The 23,997-nt window shown below is 43.3% G+C and overlaps 1 protein-coding gene across 4 annotated transcripts in view; it reads right to left on the bottom strand.

Moving 5' to 3' along the window:
* The window catches only part of myo16 (myosin XVI), a 135,750-nt gene that overhangs the window by 21,837 nt on the left and 89,916 nt on the right, over window positions 1-23,997 (bottom strand). For all 4 annotated transcript variants that reach the window (XR_007450790.1, XM_049594620.1, XM_049594617.1 and 1 more), the window contains exons 24-32: window positions 23,274-23,349; window positions 22,025-22,221; window positions 19,526-19,606; window positions 17,023-17,228; window positions 6,018-6,120; window positions 5,187-5,283; window positions 4,794-5,067; window positions 1,794-2,176; window positions 413-1,675 (exon numbers count right to left, since the gene is read on the bottom strand). Coding sequence is in view for 3 of the 4 variants with exons in the window: in XM_049594620.1 (XP_049450577.1) it covers window positions 413-1,675; window positions 1,794-2,176; window positions 4,794-5,067; window positions 5,187-5,283; window positions 6,018-6,120; window positions 17,023-17,228; window positions 19,526-19,606; window positions 22,025-22,221; window positions 23,274-23,349 (2,680 nt within the window). In the remaining variant the exon portion in view is untranslated. The remainder of the gene's footprint in view (window positions 1-412; window positions 1,676-1,793; window positions 2,177-4,793; window positions 5,068-5,186; window positions 5,284-6,017; window positions 6,121-17,022; window positions 17,229-19,525; window positions 19,607-22,024; window positions 22,222-23,273; window positions 23,350-23,997) is intronic.

Below are 23,997 nucleotides of genomic sequence, written 5' to 3'. Positions count from 1 at the left end.
TGAACCCAAACTACACACGCCAATCGTGTCACTGCACACATTTTTGCCACATTAAGCACCACAAGCTGAATGCGATCTAGTCGGTGAAGATTCTCAGTCATCCAGGTCATGGTGATCATACGTGCTATATCGTAGGCAACGCAAGCATGTCCAGTTGTCCAGTTCCACTATATTGGATAGAAGGCATCTCTAAGGACGATATCATCAACACTTGGTGACTCGAACCAAAACAATCTAGACTGATAAAATAGCACTACATGTACGAGGAATGATGAGAGGAAAAGGGAAAGACAGAAGGAGAAACAATTATTTTAGTCTCTGGTGTTCAAAACCATATGTGCTGTGATCTTCTCTCTGCTTGTGTTTCAGATATGTGTAACTGTGTGTGAGTGTGGGTGTTTTACTGACAGACCTCCATCCCTCATTTTGCGGCCAGAGGTGGACTTCCTCAGCAGGCTGCGTCCTGAGCTGAACAGCGTGTTGAGCTCATCCAGGGGGCTGGTCAGGGGTCTACCATTGGCTGGGTTGAATAGCAGGGGCGAGGAGGAGCATGAGTGTGCTCTCCGTGGCTCAGGGCGAGACATCTTCACTGGAGAGTAGGGAGGTGGCTTCCCCAGTGGTTCCCCAGATGGCCTCTGAGTGGATGAGGTTTTGGGGGAGTCTGAGCTCCCTGTGACAGATGCCGCCCGGGTCAGAGCCAGGAAGTTAGCCTCAGGCGGGAAGGGGAAGTGTGAAGGTGGTCTGTAGGGAGGAGGTGGGGCATTTGGGGGAGGAGGTGGAGGTGGAGGGGTGAGTGGAGGTGTGGACTTCTTCTCTGGCATGAGGACGGTGAGGCTGGGGGAGGAATCAGCCCTCTGGCGAGCATACTGTGGGGAGAGGGGGCTGTCTGGGCCAGTGGCATAGTTCAGGTTCGTCTCAAACACAGGCAGCTTCTTTACCTCGAGTGGGGTGAGAGGTGACTCGTCTGAGGCAGGAGAGCAGGTGACAGGGGAGGGGGGGAACACCAGGAGAGGTGGACGGTGGGGAAGCAGGTTGGGGAAGGGAGCAGGGATCTCACAGCTGCCATCTTTGCCATGTTGAGTCTTGGGAGCGCCGCTGTTGGACGTGCTCTGTGAGTGACTGATGTCTACAGTAGCGCTCACCCCGGCTGCCATCCGTTTGGTCTCCCCGCTCTGAGGGGGAGATACCCCCACCCCCACTAATCCCACCAGGCCCAAGCCTAGAGCCTCCAGTTTAGCTGCCTTGCTAACCACAGTGGCAGTAGTCGTACCATCTTCATGAGGGAAATACTTCATCTCCTCATAGACAGCCTCAGAGTCAGCCAGCTCTGGGCTATCAGGGGGCTCCTGGAGGCTCCGAGCCCGGGGCTGGGAGCCCAACATCTCTATGTACACGTCCTCTTCGTCTTGGCCCTGGTACAGACTTAGTCCGACCCCGTGTGGGGCATCTATGGAGGCTGCTCTCTGCATCAAACCACCAAATCCAAATCCCCCAGCACGGGACAGCAAGGCCAGCTTTACATCAGCGGGACGCAGCTGGTGGATTTGGGGTGCTGCAGCATTGATTTCCTCATACGAGCCTGTCAGTTTAGTGTTCGGACTGCGTTTAGGTTTGGGGGGTGGCACCTTCCTCATGGTTGTGTAGTCATCACTGTGGGGACGGGGCTTGGACAAAGCTGAGGAAATTGGAAAAGAAGCAATTAAATACAGAAAAAGTCAAGGCATTAGGCAACAGCATCAAGGCACAAAAAACACCATCTGTTGTATCTTCTAAAGAGTAGAAGCGATATATACCTGCAGGGTCTGTGGGGGACAGCTGGGATTTAGGAGGGCTTCCAGCTGGCGAACCGTACCCCTCTGGAGTGGGGCTCTCTTTGACTGCCATCGCCAACCCCGCACTAACGGCTTCATAAGATGCACTCAAACGAGTGTTGGGGTCCCTCTTTGGTTTGGGAGGAGGTTGCTTACGAGGAGAGGAAAGGCCTCCCCCGCCTGCAACGTCCTCGTTGGTGTGAGCCACCTGCTGCAGGGCTGGTTTGATGGATGGACTGGCAGAGGAATGGACCATGTTCTCCATGGCGAGGGGGATGGGTACTGAGCTGGACCGAAAGTGGCGAATAACTCGACTGCCCCCGTTAACAGAACCCTCATAGACTTTCCCACTTTTCTCCACAACCCTGCAAATGGGAAGAAAAACAACACTCAGATTTTAATGGATGAAAGAAAAAACAGATTGTTTGCACTGAGTCATGCGTTTAACAAAAAAAGCATGACAGTTTTAGGCACAGCTTTTTCCCATACAATAGTTCCGTGATCCAGATTGAATTAATGACATAAGTTGCATCACCAAAATACTCAAACTCAATGTATGCCTGCCTCAACTGTCACTCCTCAAATATGAGCTAAGGAGGCCACTTGGAGGATAAAGACCACAGAGATTACGCTTTAAATCTAATCTCCTTGCAGTAATTTGATAACATCCAGTTTGATATTTCCTTTGCTAATCTGCGCGAGCCATCTGTTGGTTCCAGGACTGCACTCGGGGGGTGGCCTAGCATGTGCGTAGGTGATGGAGGGAGGCATTTTAAAAGAGAAATCAGGTGAGTTTGGGTGAATACTAATCCCCTCTACAATATGACGCTGGCGACTCCTCTCCCAGTCCGCCCACTGACACCCCTCCTCCTGTTCGATGCATCCCTGTGCTCCTGTTTTCTGTCCAGGCAGCAGATGTTACATGTGCAAGGACACACAGAGGACACAGAAATCATGTGTGTATGTTTCTTTTCATCTTTCATTTTATTGCTTTATCCTAATATTAAAACACAATGGTTATTTTTTTTTAAAAAAAGTGTTAAAAATTGCTGTTGCAGTCAGTCTTGTATGGTGACCTTTTACATTTTTGTGTATCAACTGTGGTTATTTCTCATTAAAACGATATGCGATAGTGTTTTTTTCCCCACTGTATTGACTTTTACTTCACTTTGTCAGGGTTTTTAAAGCTGTATGTTAGTCTGTGATGATGTTTAGAAGCAAAACACTTAAATATGTCTGTGAGTTAAACTGCAGTCTTAAAAAAAATGTACTTACATGTACAGTATTTTGTCATTTTGAGAGACAGCCTAGTGACATTAGCATATTAAGCCCTGTTTCCAGCGAGCACTACGTTACAGGTCAGTTCAAGCTGCTTTTTCTCTACTGCTACTGTGAAAAGTTGTGGATGGTACCAATGGAACCGTCCCGTACTGCAGCAGCTGAAGTCTGAGAAAAAATAACTTACTCGGCCAACTGCCGGCAACTTTTAAGGTGGAATGTTAACTAATAATGTTACTCAACGCAGGAGTTGAAGACGTGAATCCATCAGCACACCTTAAATTTCACTGTGACAACTCTGACCATTACTTTAGTTTTTATATGACATACACTTTAAGTAATGAGTGGATCTTCAAGTGTTATATATATTACTTTAGACTGGGACAGCATATATCCCAATCTTCACTCAGGGAGATAAAAAAACAAACACCGGCGAACGTCGTTCTTGTGGGTTCTGGCAACATTAAACCCCTGAGCTTGCCTGAGAAGGACTAAATGCACAAACCCACTATTTTAAAATACCTTATCAACAGAGACTCTCACTGCAGCTTGTTTTGTTTTGTTCAGAAAATGTCTGCGTGCAGCCTCGCTCTGTGGATGATAAATGAGGTGCAGACTTCCATCTGTGTCATTGGTAATGAGGAAATACAGTGAGTGCTGGACGGAGCAGTGAGTGACGACATTCCAGAGTACTTCTTGCTGTGGAAATGCTAGGGTCTAGGTACCATGTCTGAAAGGTTACTTTTGGTTCCAGGGATACCATACTGAAAGTGTTTGGTGGAAACGGGGCTTTTGTAACCAGTCATTGTGAGGCTGACAGTCATTATCATTTAACAGTGGCAATGATCAACTAAACAGTAATGCTTCCTCTGCAGGGAGAAAAAGATGCTATTAAAATAATAAATGCATTTATTATTCAGCATACCATGGAAAGCCTAATATATATCACATGTACACATTTACAGGTTTAGCTGAAATGAAAAAACTGTCTTTTTTTTACCCCCCTCCCCCCACACCCCCCCCTCCTCACCCCCCCAAAAGCTGCCTCTTTTTTTTCTTTTTCTTTTTCAATTTACCCTTTCTCACTCAGTGCGAAAGGGTCATTCAATTTACTCTTGGCCTGATATGCTATATTAGAATGAGGTGAGGTGGCGATGAGGATAGCTTTCCATAGGTGCAACACAATACTAATACAATCTGATAAGGCAACTCATTATCTGACTATCCATCATGACACTTACAATTAAAAGCCTACAGCGCGCAGGGATACAATGACATCATTAATGAGAAAACGCATCACACAGACATAGGCACACACATGCAGACGCACGCACACACACACACACACACACACACACACACACACATTTAGAAAGGCAAATGATTGCCTCATACAATCATACATTCTGTGAATGACAGTAGCTGCAGACTGCTTATTTCAAGGCAAAATGATCCCGCAGTCACTACGAGGCCATCACACTGAGTGTTATGAATTATATTGTAGTGAGCAATAAAAACCATGTTTAAGTGAGATATTCTTGATTGGTTGCAATAATGTGAAGTATTCTGTAGCAAGGTACAACTCTATTATCCAAGCAACTCTTTAATCAAATGAATATTTATATTATAACTGCACATCGACGTTGCATCAATAGTCACGTATCTTTGCCTTTGTATAAGTTGCGAGGGTGTTTGCTAATTTACCTCCTGACAGGCTGATCCTCCTCCTTCCCAACCGGCTCAGGCCTCTCACCAAGCGGTGGGCTGCTGCCGAGGGTGTTGAGAAGGCTGTTGCCATGGCAGCGCAGGCGGTCGCTCTCTCGCGCGATGTCGGATGCGTTCTGGATGACCAACTGGTCGTAGGTTCGCAGCCCCATGTCTTCTGCCCCCTGCAGAAAACGCTGCACGCTGCACTCCTCTTTCTGCTGCAGTGACAGCCTGCGGTGAATGCGCTGTCTGGCCAGCCAGCCGCGCACCACTGAGACACAAAGGAAGAGGAGTAGAAGAGGATGGAGATATCAGAGGTGTCAGAGAAAAAAGGAGAGATGAACACTGAAAGAACAATGTGGTTTGTTGGTTCATTATTTTGGGTATTACCTTTCTGACAAGTGATGATCTTTTTATGGAGCTGGTAGCATCGGTCGTTGAGCTGGTCTGCCTGCCAGTATCTTAAAAACACTTTACTGCTGCCCATCTACACACACACACAACACAAGTCATCTGATCAAACACACATGTAAAAGCTTTGTTGTGCACTATACCACCATCATCATCAGCTTCTGGAGTCTGCTTGCTTCTGTTGGAAACCTCAGAAGAGTGTGGACTTGATAGGAAAGCAGTGATGTAGCAATGATGTATGGTAATAGGTGGGTGTGGAGTGTGGGGAAGACAATGAGTTTGCATGTTGACACTGCATTCACTTCCTGGATTTAGAGGGCATTTGGGGAGCAACAGAGGTCACCCTATACCAGGTGCATAGAGCTGTGGGGGTGACATACTTCCACAGACACTATTCATTCCAACACACGCTACTTGTAGGAGTGGTGTGTGTGAATATGTTGAGCAGGGCTGTTTGAAAAGGTGTCTGCGAGGCATTGTGGAGGAGTGTGCATGCGCGTGTGAGGCGGGAGCTGATGTGACCTGTGGGGTCACACACTCAGACACAACAGCAGTCTGGCAGACAGGACAGAGAGGGGGGCGGACGGGTCCATGCTGCTGCTGCTGTGTGTGTGTGTGTGTGCGTGTGTGTGTGTGTGTGTATATGTGAGGAGAATGATGATGAGGTGGGACAGCTGGAACGAGTTGTCAAAGATTCCATTGGATCTTTCAAACAGAGGGTCAGGGATTAAGTCATTTGGCAAATCTTTTGTTGCTGATGGACACAGAAAACAAGAATAAAGATATAGACACACAAACACACACACACACCTGCCATCCCTGCAGTTTGGACTGCTGCAGAACTGAGCGACATCTCTCTTCTGGTGACAGTTTCTTCTTGTCTCCCAAAGTCGGGACAACGAGGTCTTTATATCTGAGACACACAAAGAAAAACAGAAACATTAGAGCTGAAGTGCTGAAGTTAAAAATTTAGGCATGACACAGTAACTCCTCCTCTTTCCAGAAACAATGGGTTCAAAGGTCAGTGAGGTCATATGGCAGACCAGCCAAACAGCATCTGTTCCTATTGGTGTTGCCCTGGGCAACCGTTGCTATAAATGGTCAGCTGGATGGAGACAGTGGTTTGTTTGTGCCTGGGACGGTGGGGGTGAAAGGGAAAGAGAGCAGGAGAAATGTTGACACTGAATCCAATCACAGAAAATACATGGCTCTTAACATGCACATATTTGTAGATGTTTTTGTATGTGGCATGAAAGAATAAGTAGTGTAAGACAGAAGCTTCCTCATTAAGTGAAACTTATCAATTTAAATACCCATAACTTTCCGACAGAAGACTGGTGACATTTTTTTCTTATAAAGTGACCTCTTTAATCTCAGAGAATATCCTAAATTGGCTTTTACTATCCCTAACCTAACCTCTTTATCAAATCCTAACCACTTATAACCTCAACACCTCAATGTTACTAGCCAATCCATAATAAGGCGTCGTAGGGATGGGTGTAAATAGCCGAATAGCTGCTGTGTGACTATCCCCACCCAGGTGCAAATTGACGCTCATAAAAATGAAGCTCAGCATAAGTTCAATCAGGAAGACTTTCTTTGTGCTCATCCATTCACAGTTCTCTCCCTCCCACTCCCACTGCTTCCTCTAATCAGCTGACTATGGGTGTTCACTCTTCTGGCTATCCAATCAAACTTTGTCATGATCTCTCTCAGCGAATCAGGGTGCCACTGCAAGATTTTAAATCTGCTCCCTCCTCTGCTGCTGTCAGCTGTCATTTCAGGCAGAATCTTCGCGCCCTCCTCCACCCCGTTCACCTCCAGCATCGTATCCAGAGTCCAGGATGAGCTCAACAAAGGCTCACTCCTCTACTCATCCAGATCATCAGCACTTCTCCATCTTCTTCTCATCTCATCTTCACCACCTCTACCACCACCAGTGTCTAGTTCCCTTTTTGACTATGGATTCATCTCCCTCTTTAAATAATACTATCTCTACGGGGTCTAATCGCCAAAGACTTTTCATTCTTATGTGCATGTTAATCGATATTCTCTCCTGATTGAAAGATAAAGGCAAAGATTTCTCCCACTCAAATGCAATTACTTCCAAAGGGCCCTTTTCAGCCCCTTTCCACTTGCTCCAGGAAGACTCAGCAGCCACACACCACGTTAGTGTGACCATAATTGTACCAAAAACAGAAGACAACGTGAATGCAGTTAAAACTGGCTGTCACTAATATTAGACTTTTATGAAAAAATATACACTCACAGGTGAAAAGCTACAACAGAAAATATGTTACTATATCCACCTTATTCCTGAGGGCCCTACTATAGAAATGATTGTAGGTGCAACTTCAGGTGAGAAAGTGAAAGTAGCAGTTGAATGTCCATGGTTTGTCCGAGTGGCTAATCTTGGTAGTTAACTGCCAGTGATGGTTCTTTTCTAAAGTAATGTACCTTTAATTCAGCAAACACTGCTTTGTTTATTTAACCGATTTTTAAATAATGTTAAAGTAGCGTTTTCTAAAATGTCCTCATGGACAGGTGCCTGTTGTGCTGTCTGAGACTACAACGTTACTATCAACCAGAATGAGCTAAATTTGTATCTTTAACCACAATATGTTGAATATGCACCCAGAACAAAAAGGGATTATTCTCATAACAAGCAGTACAGTTTCCATGGCTTACCTACACTATTCCTCTGCACCTACAGAGAGGAATAAGTTGCCAGCTGTATTGTATAATACTGGATTGTCTCGTATTGAAACAGAAAATGCACTGTCCCTTACTGAATCAATACAGGACAGGACTTGTCCCATATTTTCATGTACACCCTACTCCCACTCACTCCTCACAAACTTGGAACAAGATAAGAAATAATAAAACCAAGAGTTTTGACAGTGGAGAAGCATTAAATCTGAATTTGCTGGAAAAAAGATGTCTAGAATGACAGGCCTACATTAAAACATTGCCTGTCGTAAAACACACCCAGCAGCATACCTTGAATTATGTGTTTAGTCATGTGGTTCTGATTTTTCTTTCATAATATATTAAATGAATGCCAAAGGTTATTTATTTTGCCACTTTATCTCTATCTGATACTACTGACATCTGCTGCACCTTGTTTCACTCAGTACAACTCCCATTAATAAATCAGCAGTTATAAATATGTGTAAACTGTGTCATCACGGCAGACGAGCAGAGCATTATCTGGGAAGCATGTTAATTCACTTAACGTGGAGCTAAAATTAACAGCTTTATGTCAGAAGTTCACTGAATGGGTTAGTGTCTGTAAGGAATCATAAATCACCTTTTAAAAGGATTAGATGTTCATCGTAAACTAGCTTGGGCTACATTAAATATAACAATATGTCAACGTAGCAAGGCAAGCTAATCGTTAGCCTTCTGTTAGCGTTATTACCATTGGTAAAAGTCGTGCACATAACTCATGCAAGCTATCATGGGGTCGAGGAAAAAGGTGGGTAAAATGACTACTGTGTACTCCTACTGTGATATGTCAAAACACTTTTTATGTCAAAGTCTTATGTTATACTAACTGCACATCAACAGCTACCTTACAAATGTTTCACATGTTAATCACACAGTATAGAACCATATTTTCTATGAGTCCTGCTGTTTAATGTAATGCATCTCTTGCTGCTTTAATGACAGAAATGTAACAATAGGCATAATCAACAAAAGCTTTCCCATATAGTTATTTTGTGTGCACAAGAACTGGTTAAACACAGTAAGTAAATGAAAATACTAACGTTGACACGCAGGAAACACAATTAATTTTAAGACAACAGCCTGAGGGTTTACCCTCGTGTTTCTGTGCTGAGCTGAATATGATTTTTTTTTTTAATCTGGAAACTCAGTGTTTCCCTGACATTTTACAAATCTCAAATAAATCTATGATAAACTGTGGTGAGGTTCATGATATCACCACCTGACATGGCTAGTACAGGAGCGACCCACACAGATCACTGTCATAGGTGCTAGTATTGACGAGCTAATACACAAAAAACCTCAAATTCATATTGGTTGGACAGTGCTTTTTGTCTGTAAGTGTTCGCCCCGAGCCAGCAGCTGATGATGTCACACATATGATGAGGAAAATATAACAAGCAGATGGCTGAGAGCATAAACCACTTGTGTTGTCAATAGTGAGTAAGTAAGTGCACGTGAATGTGGGATGTGCTTGATTTGCAGGAGTGGGGTCTGTCTGAACTCTCCCTCACCCTCTCTCTGTATGGTAATACTGGTCCTGCAGACAGCACACGCTGTCCCCCTGGGCCCATAAAACACAAAGGAACTCTGTAAACCCATGACCTCCCCTGTGAGGATATGAAAACCATCGATGGTCCCCGCTTTTACAAGACCCAAGGGGGCTTCATGTGGAGTCAGAGAAGTGAAATAACGCCTTTGATAAGAGTTTAAATGGAGGGCTACGGGGCACTAACGTGGTTCTGTGTGACCAACAGGCCATCAGATCACTGTTAGCAAATGTCACAGAAGTGGTAAAGGTAACGCAGCTGGAATTTAAACCACTCACTTCCTCTCTGAGGCTGCTCTTATCCATCAGACAAACGTTTAGTTGCCACAAGCTCGTCTGCTTTGTTTAGTCACGGGTTTTACTTAATAACCTACAAATGTGTGTTTTTATCTATCAGTCAGAGGTAATGGGACCCACTTGGAGTCAACCATATAGAAAATACTGTATGACCAACATGCTTGTGCATCATTTGTAACATGCTCTATGAATACTGATGTCTCTTTCTCTGAAGAACTGAGGCAAGAAACAGGTTCAAGTGGTAGTATTTGACCTTACACATCGGTAGAAAATAAATCCGGCCACAAAACACATAGTGTATCATAAAAGACAAATAAAAGCAACAGTAAAATAGATTTCCTCATAAATCACCCCGGTTACCAGGGCAATAATGTAATTTGCTTCAGGCGGCCACCATGACTTCGTGAAGTGACCTACGTGGTTCCAGAGTGCGAGTGTGTGTTTGTGTGTACACACTGGTGGGTTTGTGTTCGCGAGAAAATAGCAGCCTCGAGATTAATGGTTGATTTATTGTCCTGTCACTTTGATTAGTCAAGGGCCGCGGCCTGTTTTGAAAGAGTGACAGACGGAAAAAGAAAAAATAAGAGACGGGACAGAATTGCAAAAAGTGTGTGTGTGTGCACATGAGAGAAACGAGCTGCAGGAAAGAAAGGAAAGATGATGACTGAAATGAAGAAACTGAAAGGATGAAAGACATAAAAAATGTTTGGGTCAGATAAAAAGGCAGGAAGAGGAAAGAAAAAAGGAAAATGGCGGTTCAGAGGAGACAGCATGTGAGGAAAGGATAAGAAATCGAGTGAGAAAGAGCTGTGTGCAGACAGTGGTGTTGTCCACCCCCACCCCGCTGCAGCTCCCTCTTTGGCCAAGGCTGTGTTCATTCATTGGCCATGTCTGTGCTGAACCCAGTGGAGGAGAGAGGGAGAGAGATATGAATGGCACTTGGGCTGGGCTGACTGGTGTCTTTGTGAGTGGCAGCCACTCAAATTAAGCATGGCCATAATGTATAAACAGCAGAACGGGGACACACGTCAGACAAAGGCACACTTAAAAGGTCTATTTGTATGAACACAAAACACTCGCATGCAATGCGCTCAGACCAGTGCTCGCCTTACTGAGCAGAGCATAACAGTAATTTGATTACTTTTTATGTAATGTGTAGGATAACAATGTGAAATTCAGTAATCAAACTACATTGTCTTATTTCAAAAATACTGTTATTTCAACATTTTGAGGATTCAGCTTGTTTGCCCTTTTTCCAGTGGATGGATAGACTCACAAGTCAGTCTTTAGACGCTTTGCTTAACTAAAGACTGATGACTTTCTCCCTGATTTTGTGTTTAGATGGGCGGATACAATTTGAGTTTAAAAAAAACTCCCTACGTTGCAGAACCAGTAGTAAATCTGCAGGGCGGTCCTTCGGTGGCTCGCTGAACTCTTGTGCTTGTAAACGTAGTCCCACTAGAAACACGTGTAGCGGTACAAAATGGCTCAGCTGTGCTCGCAGAAAACGCCGTCAAAGTTAGTGGGTGTTTGTCGCGTTTGCGGCGACACATTCTCGCCAACTAAAAGAAACAAACATAATCTTTTACAAGGCCATGACTCATCCGTCCAGCCGGACTATAGAGGGAATCGCCTTGTTGTTTACAAATACTTCCGGGTAGAAAACCAGCAGAGCTTTTAGCTATATATATATATATATATATATATATATATATATATATAAATCACATTTTTCACATCACTGTATCACCGTTTGGACTAATCCGATGTTTGTAAAGTCTAGAAACACAATGATTGAACAAACATTACTATTTCTGCGTGCACGTTTAGCTGGGCTAACCGTTAGCTGTTAGCCCTGTTAGCCGTTAGCAGTGTCTGTAATAGGTAATAACTCATTAAACGGTCCATGAAAAAAAATATTTTTTCCAGCGGATATCTTAGTTACAACATGATTGAGCTAGCAAAGCAGTTTTGTGTTGCTATGTGTGGTATTTATTCAGTTTTGGGAAATCATGATGTCTAGATAGCATCAGTGGCTGCAGCTGACAGGGACAGCTAACAGCAGCAGCAAAGCTAACATCAGGACATCATCTGTTAAAAGCCTCCCGTTGTCGGAAACGACATGAAACTACTCCAGTTAGCTCAGTCATGTTGTAACTAAGACATCCGCTGGAAAAAATATTTTCTTCACGGATGAGCACACGTTTGATAAAACGGAGTTTAATCTCTCAGCATCCATTTTCAAGCTCTCTGTGTGTTTGTTTCCTTGCGGATGAGAAAAGGGGGAGCGCACATTTCCAAGAAGGCGTGTCCTTTTCAAAAATGCAAGAGGCTTTGCTTTGTTGACGGCCGTTTTCGCCAGTGTGTTAAACACACTTTAGAAAGGAGTGTCCGCAGACTATCAGAAGGCGGAGATCTCTGATTGTCTGGTGGCGAGACTAGTGGATGGAGTGTTGAGGCTTCACTATAATAACATTTTCCGTGAGCAATTACTAATTTATAAAGAACATTCTTGAAGTAGCTTGCCCAACATCAACAGTTTCTGTATTGTATTGCCTTGTGTCGTACATCCGAAACATGAAACAATCATTTACTGCTCTCTGGTTAAAGGAGCTCTTTATGATCTATGATTCAGAGGTCGTCTACACACGGCTCTCAACATGGAGGTGGTTGAGCCAGGGGCTAGCAGCTAACAGAGCTAACAATGGTAACAGAGCTAGCAGTGTTAACCTGGGGGGAACTGGAGGTTTTGTGATGACACCATCAGCAATAATTGGCTGTGTGAGCACAGTGCAGAGTGGCAGTGGCGACAAGTTAGCATGTGGTATACACAAAGTTGGGGTCGGACTGAAACAACTGTATAGGTGTATGAACTATATGTAGGGTCAGGCTGTATACTGTACAATCCTCACACTGACTGGACAGCTGGTAAAACAGGGGAATTGAGGCCTATGTGTCAACTAACCTGCCACGAGTCTTAGCCATGATACTTTTCATAATGTGTTTGTTGCTCTGTCACACCATGTCAACCTGTCTAGTGTTACACTTTACTGTAAAAACCTGCAGGAAGTGTCTGAATACACCAAAGACACTCTCATCATGGGGCTTTTTTTAATATAAATATTATGGTTCTCTGGCCCATGTACTGACTACCATCCTGTATATGATATCACCAAACTCCTACCTTATGTTAGCTTCAGATTTTCAACACCTCTGGGATGCTACCATTTGGGAGAGAGATGAGTGGAAGTCGTTTTTAATTACTCATGATGGACAAATGCTAGTCCATGATTCTATTCTACCCAGGGACCTTTGATGCATGTCGTACCTCTCTCCATCCTCTTGTTTCCTGTCTGCTTCTATATTGTCAGGTTCAAAAATGACGAAAATGTTTACCACACCTGATAACTGCGAGTTTAATGCCACCTTTCTGACTCTGCTGGTTAAGCTGTGGTGAACTAAGCTTTAAAAAATAACAGAGGCGATACTACACTTGTGCCTGAGTTTAAACACACCCAGACCCTTCTCAACTATTTATTCTGGAATTGGATACGTCAGATGTGGGGATTGGAGCGGTCCCATCTTCCTGCTCTTCCACTGACAATAAACTCTATCCATGCATGATGCAAAGAAACAACTTACAATACAACTGTACATCAAAAGTTGTAGAAACCAGCCTGCAGTCTAAGATAAGCTGCTTAGGAGTCACATCAAAAGCACCTCAACCTATGTCTCACCAGTTCACTGGAAATACACACATGCTCTCACACAGTTTGGTTTTAATCCAGCATAGCAATGGTTAAGTTTCCGCTTTTTGGCGACCAGCTGGTCCGTGTGATGCTTAGTTATCTGCCAGTCACACCCATTGCTAACACAGATTATCATACACACACACACGGCTTACGAAACCGCTTTCACAAAACCCTCACAAGGAATCTTTCAATTACAGCTTGAACAATGACAACGCTGGCTCTACAAGGTATATCCATCAAAAACACAAGCAAGCTGGCGGCAGCTTATGGACGGGCAACACTACAATCTATATTGGATTCATTTCACCATTTGACATGGTTCTCCACATCCAATTCCCTGTTCAGGTTTTCTCACATGAATACCTATTATATATATGATTTTTGATTATCTATTTCACTTGGTGTATGTTTTACCAGAAAATATTAAGTGTCAGACAATAAATGTAGCACAATTCAACCTCATGGGTTTTCATTTTACACATGTTCTTCATTCCGTGAACAATTTCCCATTGTTCAGTCAATTCTTTGCACATTCCATCCTCTTCATTTTAAATACAGTATAGCTCTTTTAATTTCAAAACAGATATATTTTACATATTATTTATTTTAAATTTCTGTGTTATATTTATGATTTTGTCTTTTGAATTACTTGTATTGTGACCAAATACTACGGCAATATCCTCAAATATGAAAACCTACTTGGCAATAAATGTTTCAGATTCAGCAGACTTCCCTTTCTTTTTTACCTCCCTCTGTATCATTTCTGTTCTTTTTTCAGTATGCCTGATGTTCTGCTGCTCCAGCTGTGCCAAGAGTGTGCTCTGTTCTCCCAAAGTGTGGTGTGATGAATAACCAAACAGTATACATGTATTCTAATAGCGCTCCTGATGAATGGTCGTGCTCCAAACTTTAAAAAGAATCGATACTTGGCGGCAGATGTTATCGTGGCGGGCTCACACTAATAAATGAATGTGTGGGAAACCCTGAAGCTACATGCTAACATCAGTGAAACACGTAATCTGGTTGTCGATGTTGTAAATTTCTCCCTGATTTAGGACCACATTACTGCTGCAACATGTCTGGTTGTGTTTAAAAGCTTATAATGGTAATTTTTTAACATGAGAATGTGCTGCCATACACAGTCATTGCCCAGCTCCAAGCACACTGCTACATGCAGCTACATGCTAATGTCAGGAAAACATAAATCTTGGTTGCCAATGTTTTGTAATTTCACCCTGATGTTGAATCATATTCCTGCTGGAACATGTCTGGTTGTCTTTAGAAGCTTTTGTCAGGGACAGTAGCTTTTCTCCATTACAGTCATTCCCAGGCTGTAATGATGGTGCAGAGACACTGAGATACAGAGGAACTGTAAACGCTGACCATCGCTTAAAGAGACAGGTGCTAAAATAAAGCATTTCAGACAGTGGGTGAATAACGGTGTTACAGCACAGACAGTATGAGGAAAAGAAAGTGTTTTTGACCATTAACGCATTTAAAAATGTTCCAGTATAATGCTGCGTTCCAGGCAAGTTTCTGAGCCCGTAAGTCACCACTTCAAGTCACGACTCACGATTTCATAGCGTTCCAGACAAGTCAAACTCTTAAAGCAACATGGCAGATCGTGCGGGGTTTATGTTTGTTTATGATCACTTCTGTCACCAGAGGTGCCGGTTCCTTCCTCATTTGAGCGCAACGGAGGAGGAGAAACGGCGCATAAGGTCACAGATGCTATTATACTTTTTATTTTACGTTATCCGTGAGTTTGGAAACGTATTTTGTATTGATTTATTCTTGCACTAGAAACCAGCTGTTAGAGGGGCTGCCAATAATGCGTTAACATTAGGGTTATTTTTTGTCTGTTTCTCAACGTGTATCGCCTGCATCAACACAGCATCCATGGGGGCGCCATTGTTGTTTAGAGGAGTAAGGTAATTGGTTTAGAGGGCTGTGTGACGTCAGAAAGCGTAACTGGGAGTACATCGATCTGGTACGAGTTCACAGGTGGTAAGTTACAGGTTTGACTGCCGTTCCAGTGCACTTTCACAGGTAGAAGGTTGTAAAAACACGAGTTGCAGGTTGCCTGGAATGCGCCATAAACCTAAAATAGAGTATGAACCTGAAAATGATTGTAATAGGTCACCTTTAATTTCACAGAATAAGAGCCACGGCCTTTGTTTTTTCTCAGCAGCAAAATGTTTCATTGTCTATGATTAACGCACAATAAGGAGAAGCCTTCATGCTTATGTCAGTTACAAAAATAAATACGATCTTAATTTATCACATTTTCCTTTTTGGGACATTTGGGGACACACACATCTACACTCTGTGTGTGTGTGTGTGTGTGTGTGTGTGTGTGTGTGTGTGTGTGTGGAGGGGGAGGGTATTATGAACGATGTTTACAGCGGGGTAGTGGAAACTTTTGGGGAGTCATGTGACCAGCTTTGTCCTCTCTTATTATCTGGCAGGAATGTTCATGTTAATCCCTTTATCCTCAAAAAGAGCAAGAGAGAGGCTGGGAGACAGACTGAGGACAGGAACGAGGGAGAGAAAGAGAGCGAGGGATAGAGAGAGAGAGAGAGAGAGAGAGAGAGAGAGAGAGAGAGAGAGAGACAGACAGACAGGCAGACAGACAGGCAGACAGACTTAGAGCTAAATCCTCTCCTCTCAGTATTCCACCGGTTCTCAGAATTAGAGGAACAGGAAGAGAAAGATCGAGACAACAGCCAAACTGAGAGGGATAGAAAGTAAGAAGAGTAAAGAAGTGGTGTGACAGAAACACATTCTGTCCGAGTCTTAAAAAGATGGAGAGAAAAAAAAAAGGCCAGTGAGATGGAGTCAAGGAGCGGTTTAAGTAGCGAACAGGGATGTTCCACTTTGCAGGCAACCCAGGAACATAGTAAAAGAGAGTTAAAAAGGGAGGTGATGGGGAGAAATAATGACGAGCATTCAAGCGTGGGGGCACGGAGACCTTACACACAACTGACTGGTTAATGTGTGTGTGTTGGGCTGACATGGGAAATGTGATAGTAGCATTCATCAGCTGCAGTAGACTCCCATCATACTCTAAAAAAGCCATTCGAGGTCACTTTGTCCTTCTGACAGTACGGGTTGCTTTAACAATGTGTGTCAATGCTAATGTGCCGGTCCGCATGTGAGCGCTTGATCCTGTATATTATATGCCCTCTCATTCATTTGCAGAAGTAGAGAAGACATCATGCTGTCAAGCTTTCGGTGTACTTTGACCTGCTCGCCCTGTTAACTGACAGAGATCACGGTGACCTGCTGGGAGCGTAACGTATCTGAACAACTAAGATCAGAGAGAGGAAGCAGAGCAATCCATCATCTTTAAGACCTCTCCCTTTGAGCTGAAAGAGAACAGAAGGCTGTGAAGTGAATGAATCAGCATACAGAGAGTGAACAATAACTTCAGTTGACGAGTTATGACAGTTACAGTGCTCTCAATTATGCAACATGATCTGGCACCGACCTGCTGAGGAAGCCTGGGAAGGACAGGCGAACAGGGTATCCATAACGGATCATGCGCACCATCTCAAGCACCCCGATGTACTGCAGCTGGGTGGACACATGGAAGCTGTCAAAACTGTCTGGCTGACCACTGGCGTTGGGGCGCACACACTCCACAAAGTGAGGAGTGCAAGCGTGCAGCTTACTGATGACTTCTGACAGCGAGTTCTGAGAGAGTGAAAAGGAGAGGAGATACAATCAAATGCAATCACTGGTAATCATAACAGAACAGGCGATATCTTGTGCTTTTATTAACAACATTTATTGTGCTGTCTGTGCACATTAAGAACTAGCCAAGGGAAGGAAGGGCTCTTTGTCTTCCTCCTTTTGATGTTGTAGCTCGATTTGTGAACCACAGTGACTGGAGTGAGATCACAAAGTGTTTGAGACAAAGTGGTCTGATTTTTGGGGGTGTGTTTTGCCTCTGGAGGAAGCAAAAACACAAAGAGCTCTTTGCTCTTTCAGAGGGTGTGTGAGAGAGCTTTTCTCCAAGCCCTGAATTCACAGATGCTGCATCCAAGGTCACACAGACACACACATATGCCCACATGTCTGCATTCACGTAAACGCTTGCATCTGTGTTTCTACCACTTTTCTAACTGACGTCAGTCTATGCTCTGCACTCCCTTAGGTACAATGATCAACACCTCGCCCCTCATCTTTGAACGTCACTGCCAGCATTTAGCATGCTGTCGTCCCCTCCAAACATGCGCATGCACACACACAAATGGGTGTGCGCACGGCACACAGTGGTTGTTGTTCATTGTTCATTCATTCATGTGGAGGGCTTCATGCTTGGCTTGGTACAGCATCATTCTTCAGCCCACTCTCTCCTTCCCTGCCATTCCCTGAGGGACTCGTCCACCACAAGCCCACAACTCTGATTGTGCAACACACTGCCTTCATTCAAGCCAAAGGTACTGCTTCTCTGCGCCACATTTCAGCCCCCTTGCGTCACCAGCAGACAGCGAACTATTTTTCCTCTAACTGAATATTATTGTTGCTTTATATAGTTATTAAAATCACAGTGCCTTGCAGAGATTTCTTAAAGCCAAGACTTTATTCACACAAAACCTGAAGTTTCATTAACAAATTCCTGCATTCATTTGAGATCTGATCCACACATTTGCAGGCACTCTATGAAGGGAGCAGGTATCCAGTAAAATAAAGACAAAGATACAATGAACTAAGCTACACTTGTATATACTGACTTTTTCCTAACAGCTGAGGGCTGATAATGTCAAACACTGTTTCAGTGGTTTGCTTGGCAAGATGTAGCTTAATTCTTCTGTGCATATTTCTTTACTATTTTGCAGAGGGACTGTGAGACTTCAATAAACTCACTGCATCCATGCATTGGGCAAGAGGCAGGGCACAGTGTGGGCCAGGCGCTAGGCTATTACAGGGCTAAAACATTCTGACAGACAAACACATTCGACCTGCACGCCTTTGCACTGTGAGAGGAAACTAGTGTGAGAGAAAAAACCCATGCAGAAGACATTCATACTTCGCACAGGCAGAGTCCTGCACCCTGCAGATTAGGACCTTCTTGCTCTGAAGTGCTAACGAATGAGTCAACATGCTCGTTAGACACAAATCACTCTATTGAGCTTGACTAAAGCCTGATTTATGGTAGGGCGCTCAACAGTTTTGATGAATGTCTCTCAACAGAAATTCAACGGTTGCGCATCATTTTCAATTTCAGCTTCAGCAAAAGCTTTGAAGTTGTCTCCTTGGTAAAACACCCTGCATTTTTTTTTACAGTCCGAGACTATTTCTGTCGCCTACAGTCAGTAAGATGGGAAATAAAATCAATGAAGAATAATTACGAACAATGTTGATTTCTTCCAGTGGAGCTGATTTGAATTTTGGTTCAGTGAATGTGTCCTGTCGGTCAACCTGGTGAAGGCAGTTTGGTTGGCCTCTGTACTCTCAACTCCAGAGTAGCTGCGGTTGACACACGGCTGCTTCTGCTGACAAAGAAGCTGATTGCAGGTCGGAGTCAATGTGAACTTAAGACTATAATCTCCATGATATAACAAAAATCTCCAGGTGTACAACACTTTTTCTCTTGGATATACGTCATTTCTGTCGAGTGAACATCATCAAAAGTGTCAAGCACTCTACCATTTATCAGGCCTAACCTGGCTAAGCGGGCTAAACTGACTAGCATGCTACTGCTGATAGACAACAACTACTGTGTTGCAGAAACTTTGCAGATAAAACTCATGTTCCAGAATGTTGTTCCGCATATCTACATAAATAGTCTGAATAAAGAGACTACTCAGATTGTTGGGGTCACAGGATGTAATCTAATGTATGCTACATACAAATTGAACGTCCAGTACCAAACACTAACTGACTGCTATGGAAAATAAAACCAAGCATGATGGTTTATGTCTCAGAGACCGAGAATTAGACCTGACCCTGTCATACACTAGGGAATGGACGGGAGTGGTTCTTACCCTCAGCTGGACAGCCACTGTGATGGGCCCACAGCGCTCCAGTCGTTGGAGGAAGGAGCTCGAGCCTTTCTTCTTCAAGATCTGAAAGAGAAAACACAGAAAGGAAAAATTATGAGATAGCTCCGCATCTTACTTCAAGTGGCCACTGAGGAATATGGAATCATTACGACATAATCATTACATATTAACATCAAATTAGGCTGTGTGGTTTGACTATAGATCAAAACATGAGACTTGAAAAACCCTTTTGTCTTGATTCTGTGGACGATGTTTGCAAAGCACACTAAAGAGTCCCATTAGACCACTTCTCTATCAGTCCCATTTATTCTGTTTCATGTGCTTTTCAGCCCAACCCGTCCCACGGCATCTATTGTCTTCTATTGTCTTTATTTATTGTCTTACACCCAGTATAGCACTGCAATATTACCTAATGTTACCGTATAAGGCTGCTGGGACAGATCTGGGAGGTGAAAGGGGTCTTATGTAAGCCTGTTCTCTCGATGGCTAATGAGCCACAGAGACAGCAAGCTGGACCCCCAGGAGGTTACACAACCAGCAGGCCTTTCCAGTCACATGTGCACCACCAGTACAACATGATTTCTAAAACATTAAATTAAATGGAGACGGAGATAGAGAGAGGGGGGAGGAGGGACTGAAAAAAGAATATTTAGAATATCTTTATCAGTTGTGTGATTTGTGGTTTTATGATTGTGTGTCATAAAAAAAAGTATGTGATCACATGACTGTGCGTGCATGCATGCTTGTGAAGTCTCTATCTGAAGCAAATCCAATTCCCAGAGGTTTATATATAGCACTGTGGTGGGAAGTAGCTTAAATTAGACTTTTTTTTTTGTGCCAAAAATACCATCCCTGTTTTTTCATTGATCAGCACAGCAGTCAGTTGTTCTGTTGGAACAAAGAGCTTGTGACTGATTGTCACTGATTGTGTTTGTTCAGCTCATTAATTCCTATATTTTATTACCCAGTTTTAAAAGCTTGTATGAGCAATGCACCTTTTGAGCATCAATTGCAAAATGATAATATATTTAATAGCCAGAAAATTAACATGGTCTTCAACATCCTTTGATGCTTGCGTGTATTTTTATGTTGCTATAAATTCATGAATCAGTACAACTGCAAAATATCCAATGTATTTATTTTAATTTGCTTGTTATTATTATGTGTTTTATACACCCTGCGTACGAACGGAAACAAAGGAAGAAAAACCTACTGCTACAAACATTTATATACATCAGAATATATTCACTCATGCATGCACACGCAAATACTAACATCCACATAGGCTATAAATTAACTTAAAGGGGCGTTAGGGGGTTTTGTGTGTTTCTGTTTCTCATTGAAGATGTGGGCGATAGGCTATGTTTATTTGTTTTCCCAAGCTCTGTCTCTGTTCATTTGCAGCTTATTTTGTCATCTGAGTTTAAGTAATTTCATGAATTAATTAATGGCTTCCTATGTCATTCATCTGTGTAAACAAATGTCTTTTATACTTGGTCTCTTCGTTTCTAACTATATGTGTTATCCTCTTCATTTCTGAGATTTCCCGTATGGTCTTCCGTTTTTGAACTAATGGGCCTACGGAGTTTCAGCCTACTCCTTGTGATTTGCATCAGGGCCTTGACTGTCTCAAGGTCTTGTTCAGACTGCCAGCCCAAATAGCTTCTTTTTGGCATATCTAGATTGTATCCAGAGTGATTTTAGGAAATCTGGACAGCAAAAAACGATGCGAGATGCGCTTTTTGCAAATCTGATCCACACCACATTTGGAGGTGGATTGAAATGTGATTCCAATCGGATTTCTACAGATGTGTCTCAGTCTGGATGCTCTGGATGCTTGAATTGGATCTCAAAGTGTCTTTGAACACAGCACAAAAAAACAACATCAAATCCAGAGTGATAGAAGTGCTGATCTGATCCATGCTACTACCAGCAAAGTGCTAAAGAGGACAACATGAGCAACAACAGTTTGTGGACAGACGGAAAACTAAATTGTATCGGAGGACCTTTTGTTCTCATGCTTCCACGTTGGAAAGCTGTATCACCAGTGTTGCTATGTAGATGCTGTGATGACGCCTGCGTTGTCATCATAGTAAGCAGATAGGTTGATGTCTGGACACACAAATCCAATCTGACTGCTTCCAAATAACAGAGTGGACAGTCCGTCTTCACAAAACACAGGCATTCCACTGGGACTCTTCCAAGGAGACAGGTGTTTGGAACTGTGTGAACTTTAAGTGAAGTTATTTTAAGGTATGTCATCACCATTTTTCTTTTCCCTAACCCTAACCACAGTAACTTTACTTGCCTAAATTAACCTCTGTAACTTTACAGTGAGGACGTAAAGGACGCTAATTCGTAGGATATCTTATGAACTGTTGTATGAGGGTATGTTGACTATTGAGTTGGCCATAGCTATTGCAACAGCAGACTTGCATGTGTGGCTCATGCACTCACCCCTCTGTGAACAGCGTACTATACCTTGGTAAGGTCATGGTACCTCCGGGGCTGTTGGTGAACAGTGTTGGCAGTGACAAAAAAGGCTGATGGCATCCTGTGGAGCAACAGGGCAGCTTTAGGCCCCCTTAACCCAGCACGGCTCTGGGCTGCTGGCACCAGGGAGCCAGTCTGAGTCAGCTTGGACTGGAAGAGCTGCTGGAGTAACACACTCTCGCTGGCTGCCGGGCACAAAGCACATACAGAGGAAGAAAGAGAGAGAGAAAAGAAGGAAAATGACGATGAAAGAAGCAACAGCATTGGTGGAAATAAGGGGGTGGAGGGGAGTAAGGAAAGGTGGAATGAACAGATAGACAGAAAGAAAGGAAGGAAGAACAGTAAGGAGGATGTAAACAAGGACGGAAAGAGGCATCAGAGGAGGAGTGAGGGAGGGGAGAAGGAATAAAGTTGGGCTCCATGTAAACAATCAGTCAGGCAACAAGAGGGGGTGGACCATGCCACTCGACAACACGTGGAGCGGTCCACAACAACAATGAGCTCATTCAGAAAGCCAAACAACATGTGTGTGAACGTGGGCGTGTGGCTTTCATCTGAAAGGCTGGGAGAGAGGGAGAGAAAGACAGAGAGAGTGAAAGGGGAAAGGATGATGGCAGGTAGGCGTACCGAGCAAAGGAAAACAAACACGAGTCCTGGACTCATTTAAGGACTTAATTACACACAGCTTCGAGGGCAATTGTCTTTTCATTTAAAGCAATCACTGCCACCACCTGAATATAGACTTACATAGATCCCCCTGCACTCCGGTTAGCTTAAAGGCTTAAAATTAAAGTGGGGAGGGGATGACATCCGTAAGAAGTGACCACGCGGTGCGTATGCCAGTGTGTGGGGCTGAATGGCAGCGACGCATCGACTTGGTCAGATGGAGGGACAACAGCCAAGTGTGAGTGAAGGGCTAGCCTTCAGAAGATTAGCCTCATCATGGAAATTATAGCAATTAGGCTGCTGGATGGGAGGCTAGCCTGGCAGCCACACAACGACTGCCTGTGTCCTTCTAACCACAACACCCCACATCTGGCACCTTCTATAGACAATATACACACAGACGGTGCTGTCTGCTGCATATGGGATGAAACACACACGCATACAAACACCACCACACTTAGACAAAGAGTGGTTCTGTGTGCTGTTGGTTTAAACAAGAGTGCATCTTTGTGATCAAGTGTGCTCTGACGCCACAATGTGCTCATGCCCGTGTTATTCATTGGGTACTTACACTTCATCGTAAACAGGAGATTCTGAGGGAGGGAGTCCTTGTTTCTTGTGAGCGATCCTGTGAGGTCATATGAAATCTGAGGGAAAAACAAATCATACATTTATACAGTGTGTTTAATCACATAGGCAACAGAAAATTAAAAAAAAAAAATACTAGTTAGATTGACCTTTTTAAAAGCACCAAACTAACTTTTGTTGCTATAAAATGTAGTGGCATAAAACAGGAGGGTTCCCACACCTTCTTAAAAATCAAATTCAAGGACTTTTCATGGACTTTTCAGGCCCAGCTTCCTCAAATCAAGGACCTGACACATCACAGTTTGGTGTCATGGATCAAGGTTACTGATACAAAAGAGAATATTTAAGTAGCAGGCTTTACAGAATCTAACATTCTTGCACAAAATATATAAATTCAAGCACTTTCACTTACTTAGAAAAACTTCTCAGGCCTTGTTTTTTTCAAGGAGCCTTGGTAACCTCAATAAAAAAATATTTTGCTGAAAAACCTTCATCTTCTTGTATGTGGTGACAGAATATCTTTTTTTTTTTTTATAATGTCACATTGAGCGTGGACAATCGCCACATTGTCTTCTAAAGAAAATCATTATTCAAATTATGGCAACAATTGCAGCTCAATTTTCCCCCGCGCAGTGCTTGTTAGGAACGATAAATGGAACTATTATAGCAGGTTTTTTAAATCAAGTGTCGCCTATTTTTTCAATCTC

The sequence above is a fragment of the Epinephelus fuscoguttatus genome, linkage group LG13, assembly GCF_011397635.1.
Source record: "Epinephelus fuscoguttatus linkage group LG13, E.fuscoguttatus.final_Chr_v1".
In the NCBI taxonomy this organism is placed as follows: Eukaryota; Metazoa; Chordata; class Actinopteri; order Perciformes; family Serranidae; genus Epinephelus; species Epinephelus fuscoguttatus.
The sequence above is the reverse complement of the archived record's forward strand: the minus strand, read 5'-3'. Positions and strand labels throughout refer to the sequence as shown.